We start from the raw sequence: 18,314 nt of genomic DNA, 5'->3' as shown, positions 1-18,314 counted from the left end.
TGCTGGGCTTGGCTGCCGCTCCGCTGGCTCAGCGCCCGGGGCTGGGATGGATTCTGATAACAGCAAATGGTGCTGAGCACCAGGCCCCACGCAGCCTGGCCTGGGATCTGCACCCAGGGGCTGTGTCTGGCCTTCGGTAGCCGTGGCGGGTGCCCACGGTCCGTGCTCAGCCCCAGGTGGGTGCTCACGGGCCGTGCCTGGGTGGTTCAGCTCAAACTGCTCGTCTCCAAGAGCTGCTGGGCAGGAGTTCCAGGTCCCAGAGGGCTCCTGCATCCAGCTGCAGGGCTGGCTGCTGCAGGACCGCAGCTCCCCATCGCCGGGGGCAGCCCTTGAGCAGGTAAAACTGCTCATAATAAAGTTCAGAAAAGGGGAGAGGAAGCAGGTGCAAACAGAGCAAACAGTCCCAATCCTTCACGGAGCCGCAACCCCAGCCCCCATGTGGGTGAAGCAACGGATCCGGCCCGGCCTCGGCGCTTGCAAACGCTTCCAGAGGGTTTCAGAGATGAGCAAAGGGCAGAGGGGAGATTTCAGGGAATTCCCCAGTCCCAGCCCTGGCTGCTCCCGAGCTGCTCCGCCAGCACCGCTCTCACCGGGAGTCACGTAGCACTTCGGAACGATCAGGTCCTCAAGGACTTTGTTATCTGGGAGGAAAAGCGAAGGTGGCTGTGTTGGGGCCGAGCATCGCTGTTCCCCACGCGAGCACGGCCGCTGGCTATCCCGCCCCGGCAGCGGGCAGCACCCCACGGTGCTCATGGCAGGGCCACAGCACAGCCCCGCCGGGAACCGGACCCGGAGCTACGGCAGTGCCTCCACGGGCTGTGCCCAGAGCGGGGCCAGAACCAGCCCCCCCTGCCCCCCGGCAACCCCCTGCCAGGGCGAGAGGCAGCAGGGAGAGCAGGCAGGGATCACAGCGGGGGCGGCAGTTGGGATGTGGGGCAGGATGCAGGGTGGGATGCAGGGAGCGATTTGTGACGCAGAGCGGGGTGCAGGGTGAGGTGCAGGGTGGGATGTGGGATGCAGAGTGGGATGCGGGATGCAGAGTGGGATGCAGGGCGGAATGTGGGATGCAGGGCAGGATGCAGGATGAGGGATGTGGAATGCAGGGTGGGATTTGTGATGTAGAGCAGGGTACAGGGTGAGATGCAGGGTGGGATGTGGGATGCAGAGAGGGATGCAGGATGCAGAGTGGGATGCAGGGCAGGATCCAGGGCAGGATCCAGGGCAGAATGTGGGATGCAGGGCAGGATGCAGGATGAGGGATGTGGAATGCAGGGTGGGATTTGTGATGTAGAGCAGGGTACAGGGCGAGATGCAGGGTGGGATGTGGGATGCAGGGCGGGATGCAGGATTCAGGACAGAATGTGGGATGCAGGGTGGGATGCAGGATGAAGGACGCAGGGTGAGATTCAGGGTGGGATGCAGAATACGGGATGCAGGATGCAAGATGGGATGCCTGCGGAGGGTGGAACGGTGCTGCTCACATTTCCTACTCCCTTTCCTGCTGGCAGCAGCCCTCGCCTCACCCAGCCTCAGCACCAGCAGCCGGGGTCTCGCTGGCAGGAATTATTTCAGGCTGGCGTGGACGTGTGTCTGAAGGCTCCGTCCTCACAAAATGAAGCCTTCAAACGTACACGAACACTTCGGTGTGTGGCGCATCCAAAAACCGATAGGCCACTTCACCAGCCTGCACACAAACTCTGCAGCTAATTAGTTTGCTAATTACTTCTGAGCTTCATTGCCCAGCCACGTGTGAGTCTGCTTGAGAAACCTGCGGCAGAGCTGCCAGGCCCAGGCTGGCCCTTGCCCTGAGCTTATTGAAGGGCGTTTCAGGCTGGCGCCGGGTAGCAGAGGTCATGATAGTTCAGCTGCAGAAGCAGAGTGACGTGGGTCCAACCAAGCGAAACTTTAAATCACTTTGATTGAAGTCATTGTGCTGCAGCTCAGTTAACAGGGAGAGAAAGGGATGGGGGGGGTGACTTCTTGAAGTAATTTCCAACCTTATTTTCTATGCATGTGGTAGCTGCGCCCTTCAGCCCGTGCTTGTGCCCCTCCAAAGGGGACCATCGATCTACCCACGCAACGCTGGCCAAGCTGACACGCTGGGTAGGTGCTGGCCGGGCTGCTCTGAGGGGTCCCTCCCTCCCCAGACAAAAATATCTTCTATTTGAGCTGAAGGTGTTTGAGAACCTTTTCCCCACACAGGAAAAAAAAAAAAAAAAAAATGCAGCTCATTTTTCCACTCAGGCCACCACTGGAATTGTTGATAAGAGCAGTTAGCACAAGGAAGAGGGGCGAGTAAAAGCTCCGGAGGGAAATTCCAGCTGAGATCCTTCCAGAGCTGCCCACAGGCGGGGAGCCGCTGCGGGTGGGACGGTGCATCGTGTGCTCACCCCCCGCACCCGCTGTGCCCGGGCCCGTCCTGCGGTTCCGCTCTCTGCTGCAAAAAGAAACTGAAACAAAGATTTTTTTAAAGGCAGAAAAGCCAGGCTTAGGCGTTTTTGGAGACTTCTGAGCTGTACGTGTTGCTTCAGCCTTCACTGATGGGTGAACAGATTTGGGCTGGTGAGGGGGAAAGACAGACAGGAAGGAAATAATTAAAATATTTTATAACACCCAAAAAAGATTATTTTCAGGTTGTGCTGCAAGTCTTCTCACACAGCTCTCCAGAGGTGTGCCCGAGAGGGAAACCGACATGCCTTGATGCCAGGATGGTGCCAGACTTTGGAGCCCAGGGTCTCCAGGACATCCCAGTTACCCCAGCAGCTCTCCCGGGTGGTTGCACAGTCAGGTCCAGCCTCGGCAGCAGATCCCAGTCCAACCCCAGGAACTCACCCACCGCATTTTGCTCTGTAACAGCACCTGGCTCCTTTCAGACCCCCTTATATCCTTCTTTTGGTATCCTTTTAAACGTTGCAGCTTATTTCCTTTCCCTGGTTGCCCCAGCAGCAGTTTTTATCCTCCCCAGCTCCAGGCTGACACCCAAATCCCCCTGACCTGCTCCGACTGTTCGCAGCCACGGTCAGAAACCGGCAAATCACAATTTGCACCAAACCTGCAGAGAGACCCCGGGACTGAGACGTGCCCACGGGGGATAAACCCCGCGTGTGACCTCGAAACCAAGTTTGTGATAAAAATAAACGTTCCAGCTGGTGGCAGCAAAGCCTAAAAAATAAAGGCCAAGCAGCGTGCTCTGCCTGCAGCGGGCACCTTGTTCCTGGGGGGCTTGGGACAGAAAACCAGGGAACCTGCTGCAGGGAGTTGCATGCTGCCTTACACCCGGTTTACACCCAGCTTGGCCCTTGCCCGCAGCACGGTTCATCCCAGCAAAGTGAAGCAGCTCCCAGGGTGCCCTCGCCATGTGCCTCATCTCTCCACAACCAGACCCCGTGGTCCAGCCTGGAGCATCCCCTTTCCCTCCCTCACAAGTGACCGAATCCCCCCATTCCTTCCCACTGCGTTTCTTTTTCTCTTAAAAAACAATCAGGACAAGAGGTTTGTGAGGGGAGGGTCCGGCCTCTCCGCGGTTTGGAAGAAACGATGCGATCAGAAGGGTTTGGGGGATTAATTGCAGTGTCCTCCTCTGCGCTGCTGGACAGCAGCGACTAACAGAAAATCAAAAGCCATTTGTTATCTGTGTCACCCCATTACCTCTCTGACTCCTATTTCATGCTTTAAAAAAAAAAAAAAAAAAAGCAAAACCAACCACCGACATGCCAGAAGCCACCTGCGCCCCCCAGAAATCGATGGCACCTAATTGCAGGTTCACCCAGAGGGAAGGGAAGCAGGATTGGCCCCGGAGGAGCCCGATCCCCCGCGGGCAGCGCTCGGGCCGTCCCCGGGCCACCCCGGGTGGGTGCTCGGCTGAGCCCTGACCCGCTCCCAGGCTCTGCGCTGCAGTTTGGGGCAGGAGCCCCCCAGCCTGCACAGCCGGGGGGGTTTGGGAAAGCCCAGCCAGCCCCCCCGCAGCGGCACCCAGGCTGGCAAAGGCACGTCTGGGAGGGCAGGCAACAAAAGCACCACGGCAGCCTCAAACTGCAGCCCCCAGAGAAAAAAAAAAAAAAAAAAATATTGTGTGTTGGAGGCACGGGTCTGATCCACCTTGCTGCAAAGTAGACCTGCACGCTGCAGAAAATTCTTTTTTTTTTTTTTTTTTCCCCAGCAAAACAAGCTTCTGCAGCAGCGATCTGAAACACAAGAGGCAGATCTCAGTGAGGCTGTTGCTGCCTCGCCCGAGGCGGGTGCCCAGCCTGCTTTAAGGCACCACCATTTAGGCTGCTGTAATGAGTAGAAGCCTCTTGGCTTTCCAGCTCTTGAAGCCCTACAGCAGCCGCTTTTGGAGGAGATGTGGGCCAGAACCAGCCGGGGGGGGGGGAGCAGCTGCCCGAGCCCCCTCCTCGCCCTGGCTCCCCGGGAGCGCAGCGATGCCCCGTCCCCGCAGAGCTCACCCCAGGGATGGGGGGGGGGGGGTGTCGGTTGTCCCCAGCTGACTTCGAGCGTAGCACAAAATGGCTCGGTTAAACATCAAGCCTCACGGTAAATAATTAATTCCTTGAAACCTAAACAAAGAGAATCCAAAACGCCAAAACCCTGACACCGTTTCCCCAGCGTGCTCTGAAAAAGGCCTACGGAAAAACCGAGGTGGGGGAATGCTGGTGTTAGTGAGGAACCAATCCACGATCTCGATCTTAAATCCTCTTTCCCAGAGACAGTGGGAGGCCCATCCTCTCCAGGAAAATGATGAAGATTAAGCATTTTAAAATCAGGTCGCTACAGGGGAAGTTTATGCTCTACTGAACCCTGGGACTGATGGTGGGTGCGTGCGAGCCAAGGGTGGGGGACGCGGGGCTCTGCCCGCGGCGGGTGCTGGTTGAAGCCCCACAGTCGGGTCAACTCTTCCGCCCCCCGTTATCGCCGTGCCACGGAGGCTGCTCCTTCCCCCTGTTATCAGTCCCCCGTCCCCCCCCCCCTCCCCCGGAGTGTCTAGGGGTGACATTGTGGATTTCTGCATCCCGCGGGTTCTTCCTCACCCACTTACCGGTGCCGGTCGCTACTGAAAGCGAATTCCCGAGGGTTCCCCCCCCGCCCCCCCCCCCCCCCCCCTCGCCCACGCCGGCACCCGCGCTCCGCACATCACGCACTGGTGCCCGTAGGTCAGTTATTTCCACCATACCCAAAACATTTATTTCTCCAAAACTATTGCTAATGACAATGGATACATTTTGCTGCCCCAGTATGGATTTAACATTTCCAACACATATACTCCTAATACTGTACAATACTGTACCAAAAGGAAAAAAAAAAAGGATGTACCTCCATATTGTACAGAGTTATATATACAAAGTACAATTTTACACAGTTTAATATATACACCATATATATATTGGTGTAGAAGACATGAAACAATGGAAACTGTTTTAGCAAGAACATTCCATCCCACCATTAAACAACTGCTGTTAATAAAAACCCAAAACCCAACGCACCATACGAGCCCAAGCCCACTATTGCAGGACTGAGGTTTCAGACCAACAGAGAAAACAAAGATTTCTAGACTTTGCGACCGAACTTTCCTACATTACAGCAGAACCATGACATCACTGCGATCCTTTAAAACGCATCAGAGATGCTTTTCAATAATTGCCCTATTTTGGCTACATCGAGCTGGTCTTTTGAAGTACCTGCTGCTCACAAGTATTGCTCCAGCAGTTTGGCACACTCACGAGTCCAATCCCATTTGGACTTCGGTGATTCAAATTACAGGACTCTGCCTGGAGAGAAAGGCTGGTGAAGTCCGCTTCAGAAATAAGGTTACTACAGTGCCTTTAAAAGGAAGGGTCCATCTATTATTTCCATTGCAAACTGCTAAATATTTACCCTGTATGAAGCTTGGCATATCAAGTATTAGTTCAGTAGGGAGCTGCCCTCCCTCTCCACCTTCACCTCTTTTTGGCCCATCACTGAAAAACAACACTCTTGTCTCAAACTATGTTCTAGGAAGCACAAAATACAACTGGTAAAAAAAAAAAAAAAATCCCAAAACAGAACACCAACCAAAGAACCCCCCAAAAACCACCTTGCATTTTCCAGAACTTGAATCGCTGTTTTGGCGTCTACTAGATCCACCGGAACAGACTCCTAGAACCAAGCCTGGAAAATAATTCATCTGCCTTTTGGCGGGGCGGTCAGCGGAGGGGAGCGACCGAAACCGCCGCTGCCTGCGCGGGACGCAGCCCCCGCCCAGCCCGGCCCCACTGGGCACAAGGCAGTGGGTCAAGTTTTTTTTTTTGTGGGTTGGTTTTTTTTTTTTTTGTTTGTTTTTTAATCAAGTACCAGGTTGTCACACACACAGAGAGACAAGCAGAAAGCTGATCCGGGGAGAAGGGTATTTTTGAAAGGGCTATGTAAGCTCAAAGCCCAAAGTTCAGAGCGCCGGGAATTGCTGGGTGGTTTCCCGGAGCCGGAGGGTGGGAGCATCGTGCAGGGAACGACGCTCACCCACGAGAGCATCGTTCCCTTCTGCAAAGGCCTCTCGTGCTACCAGCCCGCTAAAGGAACAGCTTAATGTCTGTAACTGCACTGGTGGGATGTTAGCCAAGGCCAGAGAAGCCCACAAAAAGGCTCATTATTTTTGTGAAAACTGAAAATCTCAAAATAAATAAATCCCCAGCTTGTTAAACTCATTTTCTGTTCTGGACAGGCTCATTAGTGATGGGAGTGTCCAAATGCTTCTGTTTTAGTGTTTTTTTTTGTCTTTTTTTTTTTTTTTTTTTTTTTTTTTAAAGCAGTTTTCCTAGCTTGCAGTTCACAGGCCAGTGAGTAAATGTATTTATACTTTGCAGCACACCCCTCTACAGTCAGGGCTTGACCCTGCCAAGCGCAGGCACCCTGCCCTGGCCCCCTAACCCCGCGCCCGACCTCGGAGGGGTAACGGGCAGAGCCGGCTCCCGCGCTTCCCCTCCAGCCCGCGCCGGACAGGGGCCAGGCAGCTCCACGCCTTACCGAGTCCGTCGGGTAAAACGCCTCGATGGAGATCTGCCCATCGTTACCGCTGCCTTACCAGCAAACGAGGCGCTGGTGGGAGCAGAACCCCCCTCGGGGGGGGCCCTCAAAGCGCTTCCAGCCTGGCGGGGTACGTGCACGCAAAGGATCCCGAGTGCTAACTAGAGACATTTATTTCTACTGAAGAACATCTCTCAACTGCTTAGCGAAGCCCCAAGCCTACACAACGCTCAAATAAATTTGAGGTTTTGACACACAGAAGAAGGGAAATAAGGCAGCAAACTCCATCTGCACTGACCTCTTTTTGTCTTAATATTGCCAGAGCTCTCCCAAGCGCGCAGGCGAACGGCCGAGCGACTGCTCGCCCTGGACCACGTGCAAGGTGGCGAACTGTAACAGATGGAATTTCTTGCCAAACTCCGAAGTGTTTTGATTCAGTAAATAAATTTATGAGAACTCGGTTATCTTAACCTACTTTTGTGCAAGAACAATCTTGCCTTAAAAAAAAAAAAAATTAAAACAAAACAAAAAAAATAAAATAAAATCGACAAAAACTCCCAAAACCCAACATATGAGGTATTCATCACAGGAAACCCAAAGACTCTTTTTGAACATGTATCAAAATACATACATATACAACAAATTTTTTTTCTGCTGTCACAGTGCACTCTAATTATTTAATCACTTTCATTGCAACAAAATATCCAGTACAGATAAAGTGAGAGAGTTTGATCATGTCCCACTGCTCTGACATGAGTAACAGATTTACAAATTATAAACTGCGAGCCTTTGGATTACCTTAGAGAGGCAGAAATTTAGCAATTGTTAAAGCACACTGCTCAATTCCCAACTAGGGAAATAAAACATAAAAGGTTAGAGCTTCAGAAACTATTAAGATTGATCACCTAAAATCGCATTTTATTTTAAAAGTTTTGCTTTGGATTATTTCAATCCAACATCTGATGAACAAGAATTCTTTGTTCATACAAAGCACTATCAAACAGACATACGTTATTCCAGTTATCAAACACTTCTTATCTTTATATTTGACACAAACATTACATAAAAGAGTCATGAAAGAATTTCCATGGAAGAGCTAATATTTCTTCTGAATATGAAGATATGGAGTAACATTGATACCTCCCCAAGCAAACCACTGTGCCGTACTTGTCCACTCTACACTGGTCTCTTCTACAAGATGCCCACTGGCTGTGCAGGGAGCGGTGCCGACATTTCCAGTTTCTCCTTCCCACCTCTCCTGCAACGACTGGTCATAAAACACTTGTGGCAAATGTTCTCTCAGCCTTGTATGTTCCCGGAGTGAAGCAGACAAGCCACAAGTTTCCTTTTCTCTGTTTTTTTATTCTCCCGTGTGTGTGTGTGTGTGTGTGTGTGTGTGCGCGCGCGTGTGGATTTTCTGCTGGCTGGCCAGACCCAGAGCACGTGGAAGAGGAAGAACGATGTTCAGCCTGCCATATTGCTTGCTGTAAGTGTAAGTGTCAATCACAGTGCACACCAAAATTCCAGTTGAGTTGCTCAATATACAGGTTATCCTGCTAAACATATTCCCCTTGACAGTACGATTGTCCCAGAGCTGTGGATGCTAGAGATAAGCACAGTAATTCATATACAGACAGTTGCTGTTACAGTAACCTGAAGTCTTTTTTTTTTTTTTTTTTTTTTTAATCTCTTATTTCCATTCATACTTCAGACCTTGTAGATAGAAAAGAGCATCTCCTCCAAATGTGCTGTGCGTGGCTGGACACTTATTCTTAGAAATATGAATGCTAGGCATAAAAATATAAAGAAAATAAGGCATTACAAATGAGTTGAAGTAAATTTACAGAGATCCTGCTCTTGACACAGATTGACTTTGGTCATCCATGACCAAAAAGAAAACAAAACCAAAAACGCTCTACTTAAAAGTAAATGCCAGAAAGTTCTGCCTGAGCAAAAAATTACAAGTTTAATTCTATTTTTCCCCAAAAGAACAAGTGATTCCTTGGTGGTAGAAGTCCATCAGAACCTGAGAGGAAAGGTCGCTGGTCGCACTGCTGGGATCTTCCCCTGCGAGAGGAACAGGGCAAGGTCCAGTGACAGTCACACACGTACCGCGGTGCTTCCCGAGGGGAACGGCTGCTACACATCAGCTAAGGAGAAATGAATAATAAAGAGTGCTCTCATTGGAATCTTTCCAGTGGTCCCCAATTTTCATATGTTCTTAACTCAGGGCACAGAGAAAGTTTTTGTTTTTGTTTTTGTTTTGTTTTTTTTTTTTTTTAAAAAAAACATCATTCATATGGATATATTACTTCTGCAGAGATGGGGGTGTGAGTGTGGGGATGGACAGGGACACAGTAAAACCCTGTTCACTTCTCCAAGTAGCATCCTAAATGAATCAGAAAAGTACATTGCAGAAACTGTACTTAGAAATGTAAGTTTTGTTTCTTCTTTTATAATTACTAAGTGCCAATTAAAATGACATTGCAGTCACAAGGAAGCTAAGTGTGAGAAACCCACAAATTTAAAAGAAACACAGCTAAATGGGAGAGAAAAATTACTTTTCTTATCTTGTCCTTGCCTGAATTTATTTGATGAAAGAGTAAGATGTGCAGCTTTTTTTAAATCCCAGCAAAGTTTGAGAACAAGGTGAACTGAGGGTCAGCCAGAGTCTCCTCTCTTGCAGGACTGCAAGATCTTCTTTACCATCGTAAGTGGCACATGCCTTTTATTGTTAAATTAAATAAACGTTAGCATTGTGGAAAATTCTCAGTAGAGTACAAACGAGTTCATGCAGCCTGCTGGCGGCTGAAGCGCTTGCTGCCCACCACGTGAACACAAACACTGAGACTTCACTGCCGGGTCTGCGGAGTCCCACGGAGGCACGCGGCTCTGCCGGCCAACACGTGGGGCAGCCACTCCAGGAGCTGAGGCCGTCACGTCGCCGTCCCCAGCAGCGGCTCCTACAGCGCTCTATAAGAGCAGAGATCCCTAAAGCAGTTCACAGCGGTCACAGCCACCGACCGAAGCGTCTGCAGCCGGGAAGAGGGAGAAGATACAAAGCTTGAGGACTTCGGGTTGAAGTTTTTACAGTGCTCGTAACTGGGATTTTGGTAAGGATCCATCTTGATATATGATCAAAACAAGAACGTGTGCGTTAGGAAATGAACTCCCATCAGAGTACGCTTGCTTTTCAAAAGTTAACTTGTTTTTACATTCAGTCTCCCGAGACCACACACCACATCATAGCCTACGGGCTGAAAATTACACTGAGAAACAATAAAGTTGTTTTTAAATACGGGAGAGCAAAGGGGGAAAACAGCTAGATTGTCCATAAGCAACAACTGGGCTCTTTCTTATGCTCCTAAACCTCAGGAACATGTTTGTTTATATTTGCACAGACACATATTACGTATAACTCCACAAAATCTAAGAGTGTTCCAGAGTAAACTATTTTTCATGACAAGTGCCGACTAAAGGATGAGGCTGGATGGCCAAGAGCTTTGGCCCAGGGGGGAGGAATGGGGGAGCAAACAAACAAAACCGGAGGATGTGATGGAAGTCGAGACAGACCCTTAACCACCGTGGCACCAGCGGGCGACGTAATAATAATGCACAAGAAACAGGCATGTCCAAGCTCCACGTAAACAGTGGCACCAAAACATGCAATAGACTAAAATCTATCCTATTGTTTCCCTGTGATAAATGGAACACAGAATACAGAAGCCACTACACCAGTATTCAAAACATGATGCCACCAAAGACTTCTTTCAGCGGCCAAACACTTGAACAAGGCATCAACTAGAAACCAAGATCCAACTCCTCGCTTTTTGTGTGTTCTCCTCCTCAGCTTCACAGTGACCTGATACTGGATTTCCTAAGCGTGGCATGAGCTGTTTTGCCTTACGAAAGTCACTGATGCGGGTGCCCGGGACGAGGTTGGTACCACTTAGTTCACTCCCAGGAAGCGCTCCCAGCAGTTCACAACTAACCTTCGGCAGAAGTTCCAAAATTAGTTAAGTAGGAAGTTTAATGTCTTTAACAGAGTCTCTTCCTCTGAAACAATACAGTTGTATCCACAGAGCAGCAGCAGCAGGTTTATCAGACAGTACAGGACTTGTCAGTGGGCTGCTGAGGTGCAGAGGAGGCAACGCCGGGGCTCGTGGCGTTTGTTTTGGGGAAAACTGTCGGCTTCGGCCGAGTTGCCGGAGGTTTCACCTGGGTGGCCATTTTGACCGATTTCACGGGTCTGAAGGTGCAGGGTATGTCGCCGGCTGTGCTCGCGCTGCGCTGGAAAGCTGGCTCAGTGTCCTTGAGGATCTGAGTGTGCAGAGGGCTGGAAGGTTCCGAGGTGGGGGCCACCACTGGAGACGTTTTCAAAGGCTCCAGCGTGTCGAGGACAACATCTGGCGTGTGCTTTACACTGCTTTGCCTCTCCAGCTCCCGCAGCTCGTTCAGAGCAGAGTTCATAGTAGCTTCAATATCCTGCAAAGACAAAAGAGAAAGCGAGTGAGTAACGGAACCCAGACACGTAAATACAGAGATAAAAGCCAGTCTTTGAGAACGACGTATTTGTTTTCAGCCTGTAAACACCAACGCTCAGATCAACAGGCGGGTCAAGGACCTTTAGGTGTCAAAGTGAAACCCACGCCAAACTACACAGCATTACATACTGAAGCCAACAAGCAGTAATATTTTCCATCAACAGGGAGCAAAATAATTGCGAGCACTTTCTTGATGCTAATGTGGTCCTTTACCGGTCCTGATGCTGCTTGGACTTCAAAGGCGAGGGCAATCCCAAAATGCAGCAACAAACAGAAAAGCATGCGGCGCACAGTATTAGGATCCATTCCTGTACTTTATTTGGCTCGGGAGATTCAGGAGGGTAAATTCTTGAAGAAAGGATTGATGATTTTGACACTGGCTGATGGGCCACACTGAAATGATGAAATCCTTGTGTGCTCTCACTGCCTCACTCTTATCTTTCCTGCTGTCCGAGTTGTCTTCCCTACCCAGAAAGGTATTGCATGGGACTCAAAATGTTAATGTTTTAGAAACCACAGAAGATACCAGAAACGTATCTAGAAATTCAAGTTGGCACCTCTCCTTCCTCCTATAAAATTTTACAGTTCTTAACAAGTAAATATAAAGAAAACTTCAAGATAAAAACGTCGCTTTGTTTGTCCTCAGCTGTAGCAGGACGCACACAGTTGCTACAGCCCGCGCTGCGGAGCCCACTGGTGCACAGAACTCACTGGAGAGCAGAAGAGCTCAGCCTTTCTGTGACTCACAGCTTGGCTACAGCTTTTTAGCTTCCTCAGAGGTTTTTCAGGGGGTGGGGAAGGTAAATCAGTCAAGGAATGGTGGAAGAAACCAGAGACAGTAATCCGACACCTCCAAGTCTATCTTGAGGCCAGGCAGATTTTACTTATGTAGTTAGGGAAAATATGAAAAATGCATGATCATTATTAGATGGTGTTTGAACAGACACTACAAGGCAAAGAGAAACACTAATTTAACACAGCTTTTTTTTTTTTTTTTTCACCCTCCTCTATCCTTTTTCTCCCCAGACTCTTCTCCAGTGAAAACAATGGAGTTAACCTTCTGGCAGGAAGAGGAGACAGAACAATTTTGGTTAGAGCTTAATTGAAAAAACAAAGAAACTGATTTATGTCCACCAAAGCCTTGGAAGGACAATGAAATATGAAGACAACAAGAACTGTATATTATAATTCCGCTGTAACAAACAGGCTAAAGGTATTCATAATGGCAAAATACAACTTTCCATCAGAATACATATCAGATTTTTATTTGGACCTTATTTATTACTTGGTGTTGCTGTTTTGTCAATAAAAATTATGTTTCATTTTCACGTATCTTCCCCCAGCTCCTTGGAAACCTACAGACTCCTGAACCAGGCAGAGGAGTCAGGTCTCCCAGGGCTGGCTTTGTAATCCGAGCCCCAAGCATTCCTTGGCTTTGGATAGATCCATCGCCCACCCAGAGCAGTTGGTACAGGCAACGCACATGTGCAGGCGCATCGGAGAGCTTGGAGGGGGAGAAAGGGAAGCTCCTCCGTGGCAGAGGGAAATCGGTAATGTTCACATCATCCGCCCCACTAGTAGCCGTCACTTGTTCAAATCAAAGTCTGTTTTCTGTTCTACCTGTGAAACCACAGGTGCAGGGGTGCAAGGACACCGCGCGTGGTGCTGTGAACAGTCGCTGCTGCGGCAGAAGGCAATCCTGACACAGGGGCGGGACGGATCTCCGTACAGAGATGCACAGAACATGCACAGAGACGACCAATCTGCAATTAACTAGTCAGCGACAAAACGAGCAAAGACCAAGAAAAATGCCAAGAACACCTTTCTCTTTAAGCTGCACAGGAGGAACCCGAGAAGACTGTGTCCTTGTTGTCCGGTCAGCGCGTGGAGCCAGGCCCAGCAGCAGGGCTCTTTGCAAAGTTAAAGAAAGCACAGCTGCATATGCATCGGTAGCCTGCCCTCATTTCAAGGCACTTGTCTAAATAAATAACTAATGAAAACTAGCAGTATTATGTTCGAAGTTGGTTTCTAATCACACACTGAACCCTGTAAGCATATAAAGATGCCACTGTGAGCACTGTACAACTCAGCAGCCTGCTTTTATTTTGACTGTACTACTCCATATGCTTCCAATGTCTAACCACAGGCAAGTTTGCACAACTGACAGGAGAATGTTAAATTGACACTAAATACTTTACTTTTCTCGTGTCTCGAAGTTATGATTGTTTAATTTTTTGCTGACAGCTTTGGAATCTGTGTAACTTTCTGAAATGGATGTTTTTATTGTTGAAACTAAATTCTGAATAACGAACAGGGCCAAGTTTTTATGGAGGAAGGACCTGACTGTTTATCTTCGCTCATGAAAGCGGCCTCAGTGACTTACACAAAGCGAGGCTGAAAGACTAGACTCAAGCTGTGTAGTAAGTTAATACTGCACTGAGAGAAGGAAAGGGATACGAGATCAAATCAGACCTCGCATTAAACCATCTCATTGTATCCAGCATACTTCAAGTTTCCAAAACAAAACTTTAAGGCAACGCACTCCTATTTACCTGTGCAATAACTTCAGGGTCCATGGGTCGATGGTTGTTGAAGCTCTTGGACCTCCCTGCTGTCACAGTTTTCCGGATCTGCGGGCTGTCTATCCTGTTCTTCAGAGACGAGTGTCGGCTGATTGAATTGAGGCTGCCGTGGCCACTGATGGAGCATTTATCTGGAACCTCCTTGGGAAGACTTTGGCTCATAATGGGCTGAGATGAGGGTCTGGAACCGGCTATGGCTCCTGGGGAGGCTGGTTCTGCCATTGAACTACCTAGTCCATGGCTGTCACTTTGACGGAAGGCTCTTCTGATGCTGCCTGACTCTGGTTTCTTTCTTTGCCTTCAGTCACAAAAGCAAAACAAGTCAATACAAGCAGGTACACACAACGGGCTGTAATCTGAAGATATCCCCCCAAAACAACACAGAGGACAACGGGAAGAGACAAAGATACCCAGATTACAAATACACCCAAGGATTTTAGGAGTCATCGTGAAACAGTAAGATTATAAATCATTCCAGTTTAACACTTCTAACAACAGGACTGAGTTTCTGGCAGCTGTGCACATTCACAGCAAAAACAGAAAACTTGGATGGAACGTAATTAACTTGGTCAAGAGGAAAATAATTTATATTTGAACAAAAAAAACCCTCTGTGCCATCAACAGGTTTTGATGATGTGTTTTTATTACATTAGAAGAGCAGAGCTACAATTTCTGACTGGAGGACACAGTATAAGTCTACTAAGCTCCTGGCCCAAGGCATCAAGTTATCATTTTCAGAGATTGGCAAGCAAAGAACCCCTTCGTTTGGGGTTAATGATCGTTTCCAATAGTTGCTGGTGGTAACAGATGTTTCTTTTTCATTGCTTTAGCAGGACCACAAGGCTTTATCTATGTAGGGCTACAGATATACCAAAAGATGATGTCAAATGGAAGAGCTGGTCCAAACAATTTAGTTTCTACCCCAGCACCATGCAGTCTGACAGCACAATTCCACTCAAATCATACGAAGGCCAAGGCAGCAGAATACTTTATGCCATAGGTCTGAAGCTTGGCATCCATTATACAGGGAAGGATCCATTTATATATAGCACCAGCCCCATGAATAACTGCAAGAAAGTGTTAACTCCAGTAGGATTTTGGCATCCAAATAATAATTCAGTGGGTGGCACAACTGTCATTGCGAAACCATCTGATTTAATTTTGCCCAAGTCTGTTCACACATAGGTCAGAAGATTCATTCCTAAAGAAAAAACAACAAAATGAGTCTTATGCTACTATTGCTAAATATCAGTTTCCCTACTAAGGGAAAAAAACTGGAGTGGACATTACCCGGCTTCTTAAAAACACTACATACAACGCTACCAAAACCAGCAGATGGTGAAGCTCCAACATAGGTCTGTTCATGATACAAATCTTTCCATAACTGGCAGAATGGCATACCTCAATGGCTCAGACAATAAATATCATAAACGAAAGCCCAGATCCCAAGCTGATGCAGATTAACACAGCTTCACATGTATCAGTGGAGCTCTGTTGACTCCCGTAAACTAGGGACCAGGCTCTGTGTAGGACATTAGCAGGTCCAAACCTTTTAAAAGGATGTATTTCTGTTAATGCCTTCCTAGACTACATTCTGTTAAATTAACTGAAGGTTAAAAATATCCACTCCCATAAAACTATAATTATCATATTAATACCTTCACTGCACAATAGAGAGAGATGGGTTTTTTTTAATGCTAATGAAATAATCAGAAAGATATGGGGGATAAATCTGCTCTAGAATAATTAAATAACAGATCAATAAATTTAGTCTGTTACTAGCTTAATTTCCCTGTTTTTTTTATTATGCTGAGCGTTGACTACAGTAACAATTTCTGGTTGAGGAGGTGAAGTTAGAGCAACAGGGAGGTGTGTTGTTTCACTGCAAGCATATGGTTAGTAACCTAAGGTGAGAAGTGCCGGAGAAACAGAAGTATGTTACGGGCAATGCCAGATGGTGGGATTTAAGGTATGTCATTTAGCACAAAATGTGACACTAGTTTCTGAAGAAGTTGTCCCCCACCCCATAAAACAAAACATGTTAAATGTAAACAAGACATAACAAATCACAGAACATAACAACGAATGTGAACACACGATTACAAGAATTCATTCTGCTATTCCCCTCCCTTTCTCTGTGTGCTTAGCTTATAAAATAGGACATACTTGGGAAAATGGGAACAGATGGCACCTTAGGGATAGGGAAGAGAAGCCAGTGGGATTTTAAATGAGCATTGGCCACACTGGTGACAGAGAAAGAGTGAGGACAGCAAAATGTGAGCAAGTTAGAAGAGGAGGAAGCAGAGCAAAATGGTAGCAGAGCTCATTAGTTAACCTTTTTCAGCAGAGGAAATATTTTACTGGACTCGCCACCAAGATCTTTACAGTTAAGTAACATAATGCAAGGCTGTTCTTACTTGTTGATGTTTGCAAGGTAAATATCTGCGACGTGACCCCCACTCGGGCAGCTGGCGCCAGCTCTAGCAGTCACTTTTTCTTCCGGTGGCTCAGAATTTATTTCTATTTCAGACTTCGGGCTGGATCTTTCAGAGATACCATCCTCACTAGGAAGGAGGAAGGAAGGAAATCACAACCAAAACAGGACCAACAGCACTGAATTTCAAATGCAGCACGGTGTATGCTAACTTACGTACAGGACAGCAGCACTGTGCTAGCATCTTTCCCTTAAGAATCGTGACATATCTTTCAAGTGAGAGCACCTGATTTCTGCGAGCAACCTGGAGATCCCAGCTCTGCATCTCTGACAGGCTGGCAGCACCAGAACAATTTTTGTATCGCACCTCCACATACGTGGACACCTACGCCTCCGCGGAGCTCTGCTTGTTTCAAGAGGACTCCCTTCTTGCAGGGAAGGCCGAAGGATGAACTCTCCCCACCTAGTGTCAACATCTTGACACAAACACTCCATTCCACACCTGAGTTTTAAGCAAGCTCATCTTGCAGACGGGCTTAAAGTGTAACATACGTGTCTTGAACGACGATATACTGATGAGGAATAAGGCCATCGATTCCATTGTGGCGTCCCTCCCACCAGTCATCTGAGGCCCGCTGATAGAGTAAGAGAGAAGCTCCTTTTTTAAAGGACAGCTCTCGTGCAGTCCTGCCAATGTAGTCGAACTTCGCTATTGCTTCTATGGGCTCACACTCTAGGAGATAGAAGGGAATAAACAACAATTCACTAAACACTTGGGCTCAGGTAAGTATTCAACAGTTTAAATCTAGCATAAAACAGCTTATGACGAGACCATGAGTAGAGGATAAGGTGTTGCTTCTCAAGGTAGCAGAGGGTCGAAGCAGCAAGATTCAGAGGGGAACCCCTGCGATATGAGGATGTTGCAATTTCAGCATTTACCTAATCTATACGTGGTGGACACACTCACGTTTTCCAAGGCATCAACCCACTTACAGCAATTCAAGTGTATGAAGATGGAAATAGCAATGGCAAAATTAGTATCTCATTAAAATAAAAAAGATTTCAAAGCTGGGTAGCAATCAGGTATGTTCCAGACAAAAATCTGCCTACGGTACGCTTTCTTAAAGGCAGCTAAACTAAACCTCCTGGGCAGGCAAGCAGGAGTTATTAGCATTTAGGGAGGGAAACATCCTCTGATTCCAAGCTGCTTCAGAAATAAAGCATCTATTCAGAAGGAAATTTCTGCTGCCTGTGAGGTTCACCTGACCCAGGAGACCGGATTCTGGCACCATGGGAGGCCGTGCTATTCATCGAACTGTCGTGGAAGCTAACGAAAACATTCAGTGCCTCCACTGCTACGGTTTGTGCAGCGATCAGGAGAGCAAGCGGCTCCCCCGGGCTCCGTACAGCTGGGCTGCACCGCGCACACGCCGAGCAGAGCAGCACTGCGCGGGGAGCCGCACAGCGCGCTCCAAATCTGGCTGCTCCTGCTTGGAAAGCTCACAGAGGAGCTCCAGCCACGCTGTGTCTGCAACCAGCCGCTAATCTGGGGCCCTGTAGGACTCTGATATTATACAGAGGGACAATATGGGCATTTAGACACTCGGAGAAAATCAATATGAAGTTCATGCGGATTATTTTTAAGACTCAGAAAAATCTGCCATTGGTGGAGTCTAAATATTTATTAAGCCAGCTCCCAATTCTAGACAGACATCAGGGGAAGGGAGATGAGCTCAGCCACACGGCCCCAGTGGACTT

The 18,314-nt window shown here is 48.1% G+C and overlaps 1 protein-coding gene across 5 annotated transcripts in view; it reads right to left on the bottom strand.

Annotated features, from left to right (window-relative positions):
* Nucleotides 1-5,155: 5,155 nt before the first annotated feature.
* The window catches only part of SRGAP2 (SLIT-ROBO Rho GTPase activating protein 2), a 114,616-nt gene continuing 101,457 nt past the window's right edge, over nt 5,156-18,314 (bottom strand). For 4 of the 5 annotated variants that reach the window (XM_033009399.2, XM_033009401.2, XM_033009397.2 and 1 more), the window contains 4 exons: nt 17,109-17,289; nt 16,540-16,686; nt 14,093-14,420; nt 5,156-11,481 (listed from right to left, as the gene is read on the bottom strand). In XM_033009399.2, the coding sequence (XP_032865290.1) occupies nt 11,098-11,481; nt 14,093-14,420; nt 16,540-16,686; nt 17,109-17,289 (1,040 nt within the window). In that variant the 3' untranslated portion in view covers nt 5,156-11,097. Of the gene's footprint in view, nt 11,482-14,092; nt 14,421-14,747; nt 15,324-16,539; nt 16,687-17,108; nt 17,290-18,314 lie in introns of those variants that run through there. The other variant, XM_033009402.2, reaches the window with a different exon arrangement.

Source organism: Tyto alba, unplaced genomic scaffold (assembly GCF_018691265.1).
Source record: "Tyto alba isolate M040663 unplaced genomic scaffold, T.alba_DEE_v4.0 Super-Scaffold_30, whole genome shotgun sequence".
NCBI classification, from domain to species: Eukaryota; Metazoa; Chordata; class Aves; order Strigiformes; family Tytonidae; genus Tyto; species Tyto alba.
The sequence above is the reverse complement of the archived record's forward strand: the minus strand, read 5'-3'. Positions and strand labels throughout refer to the sequence as shown.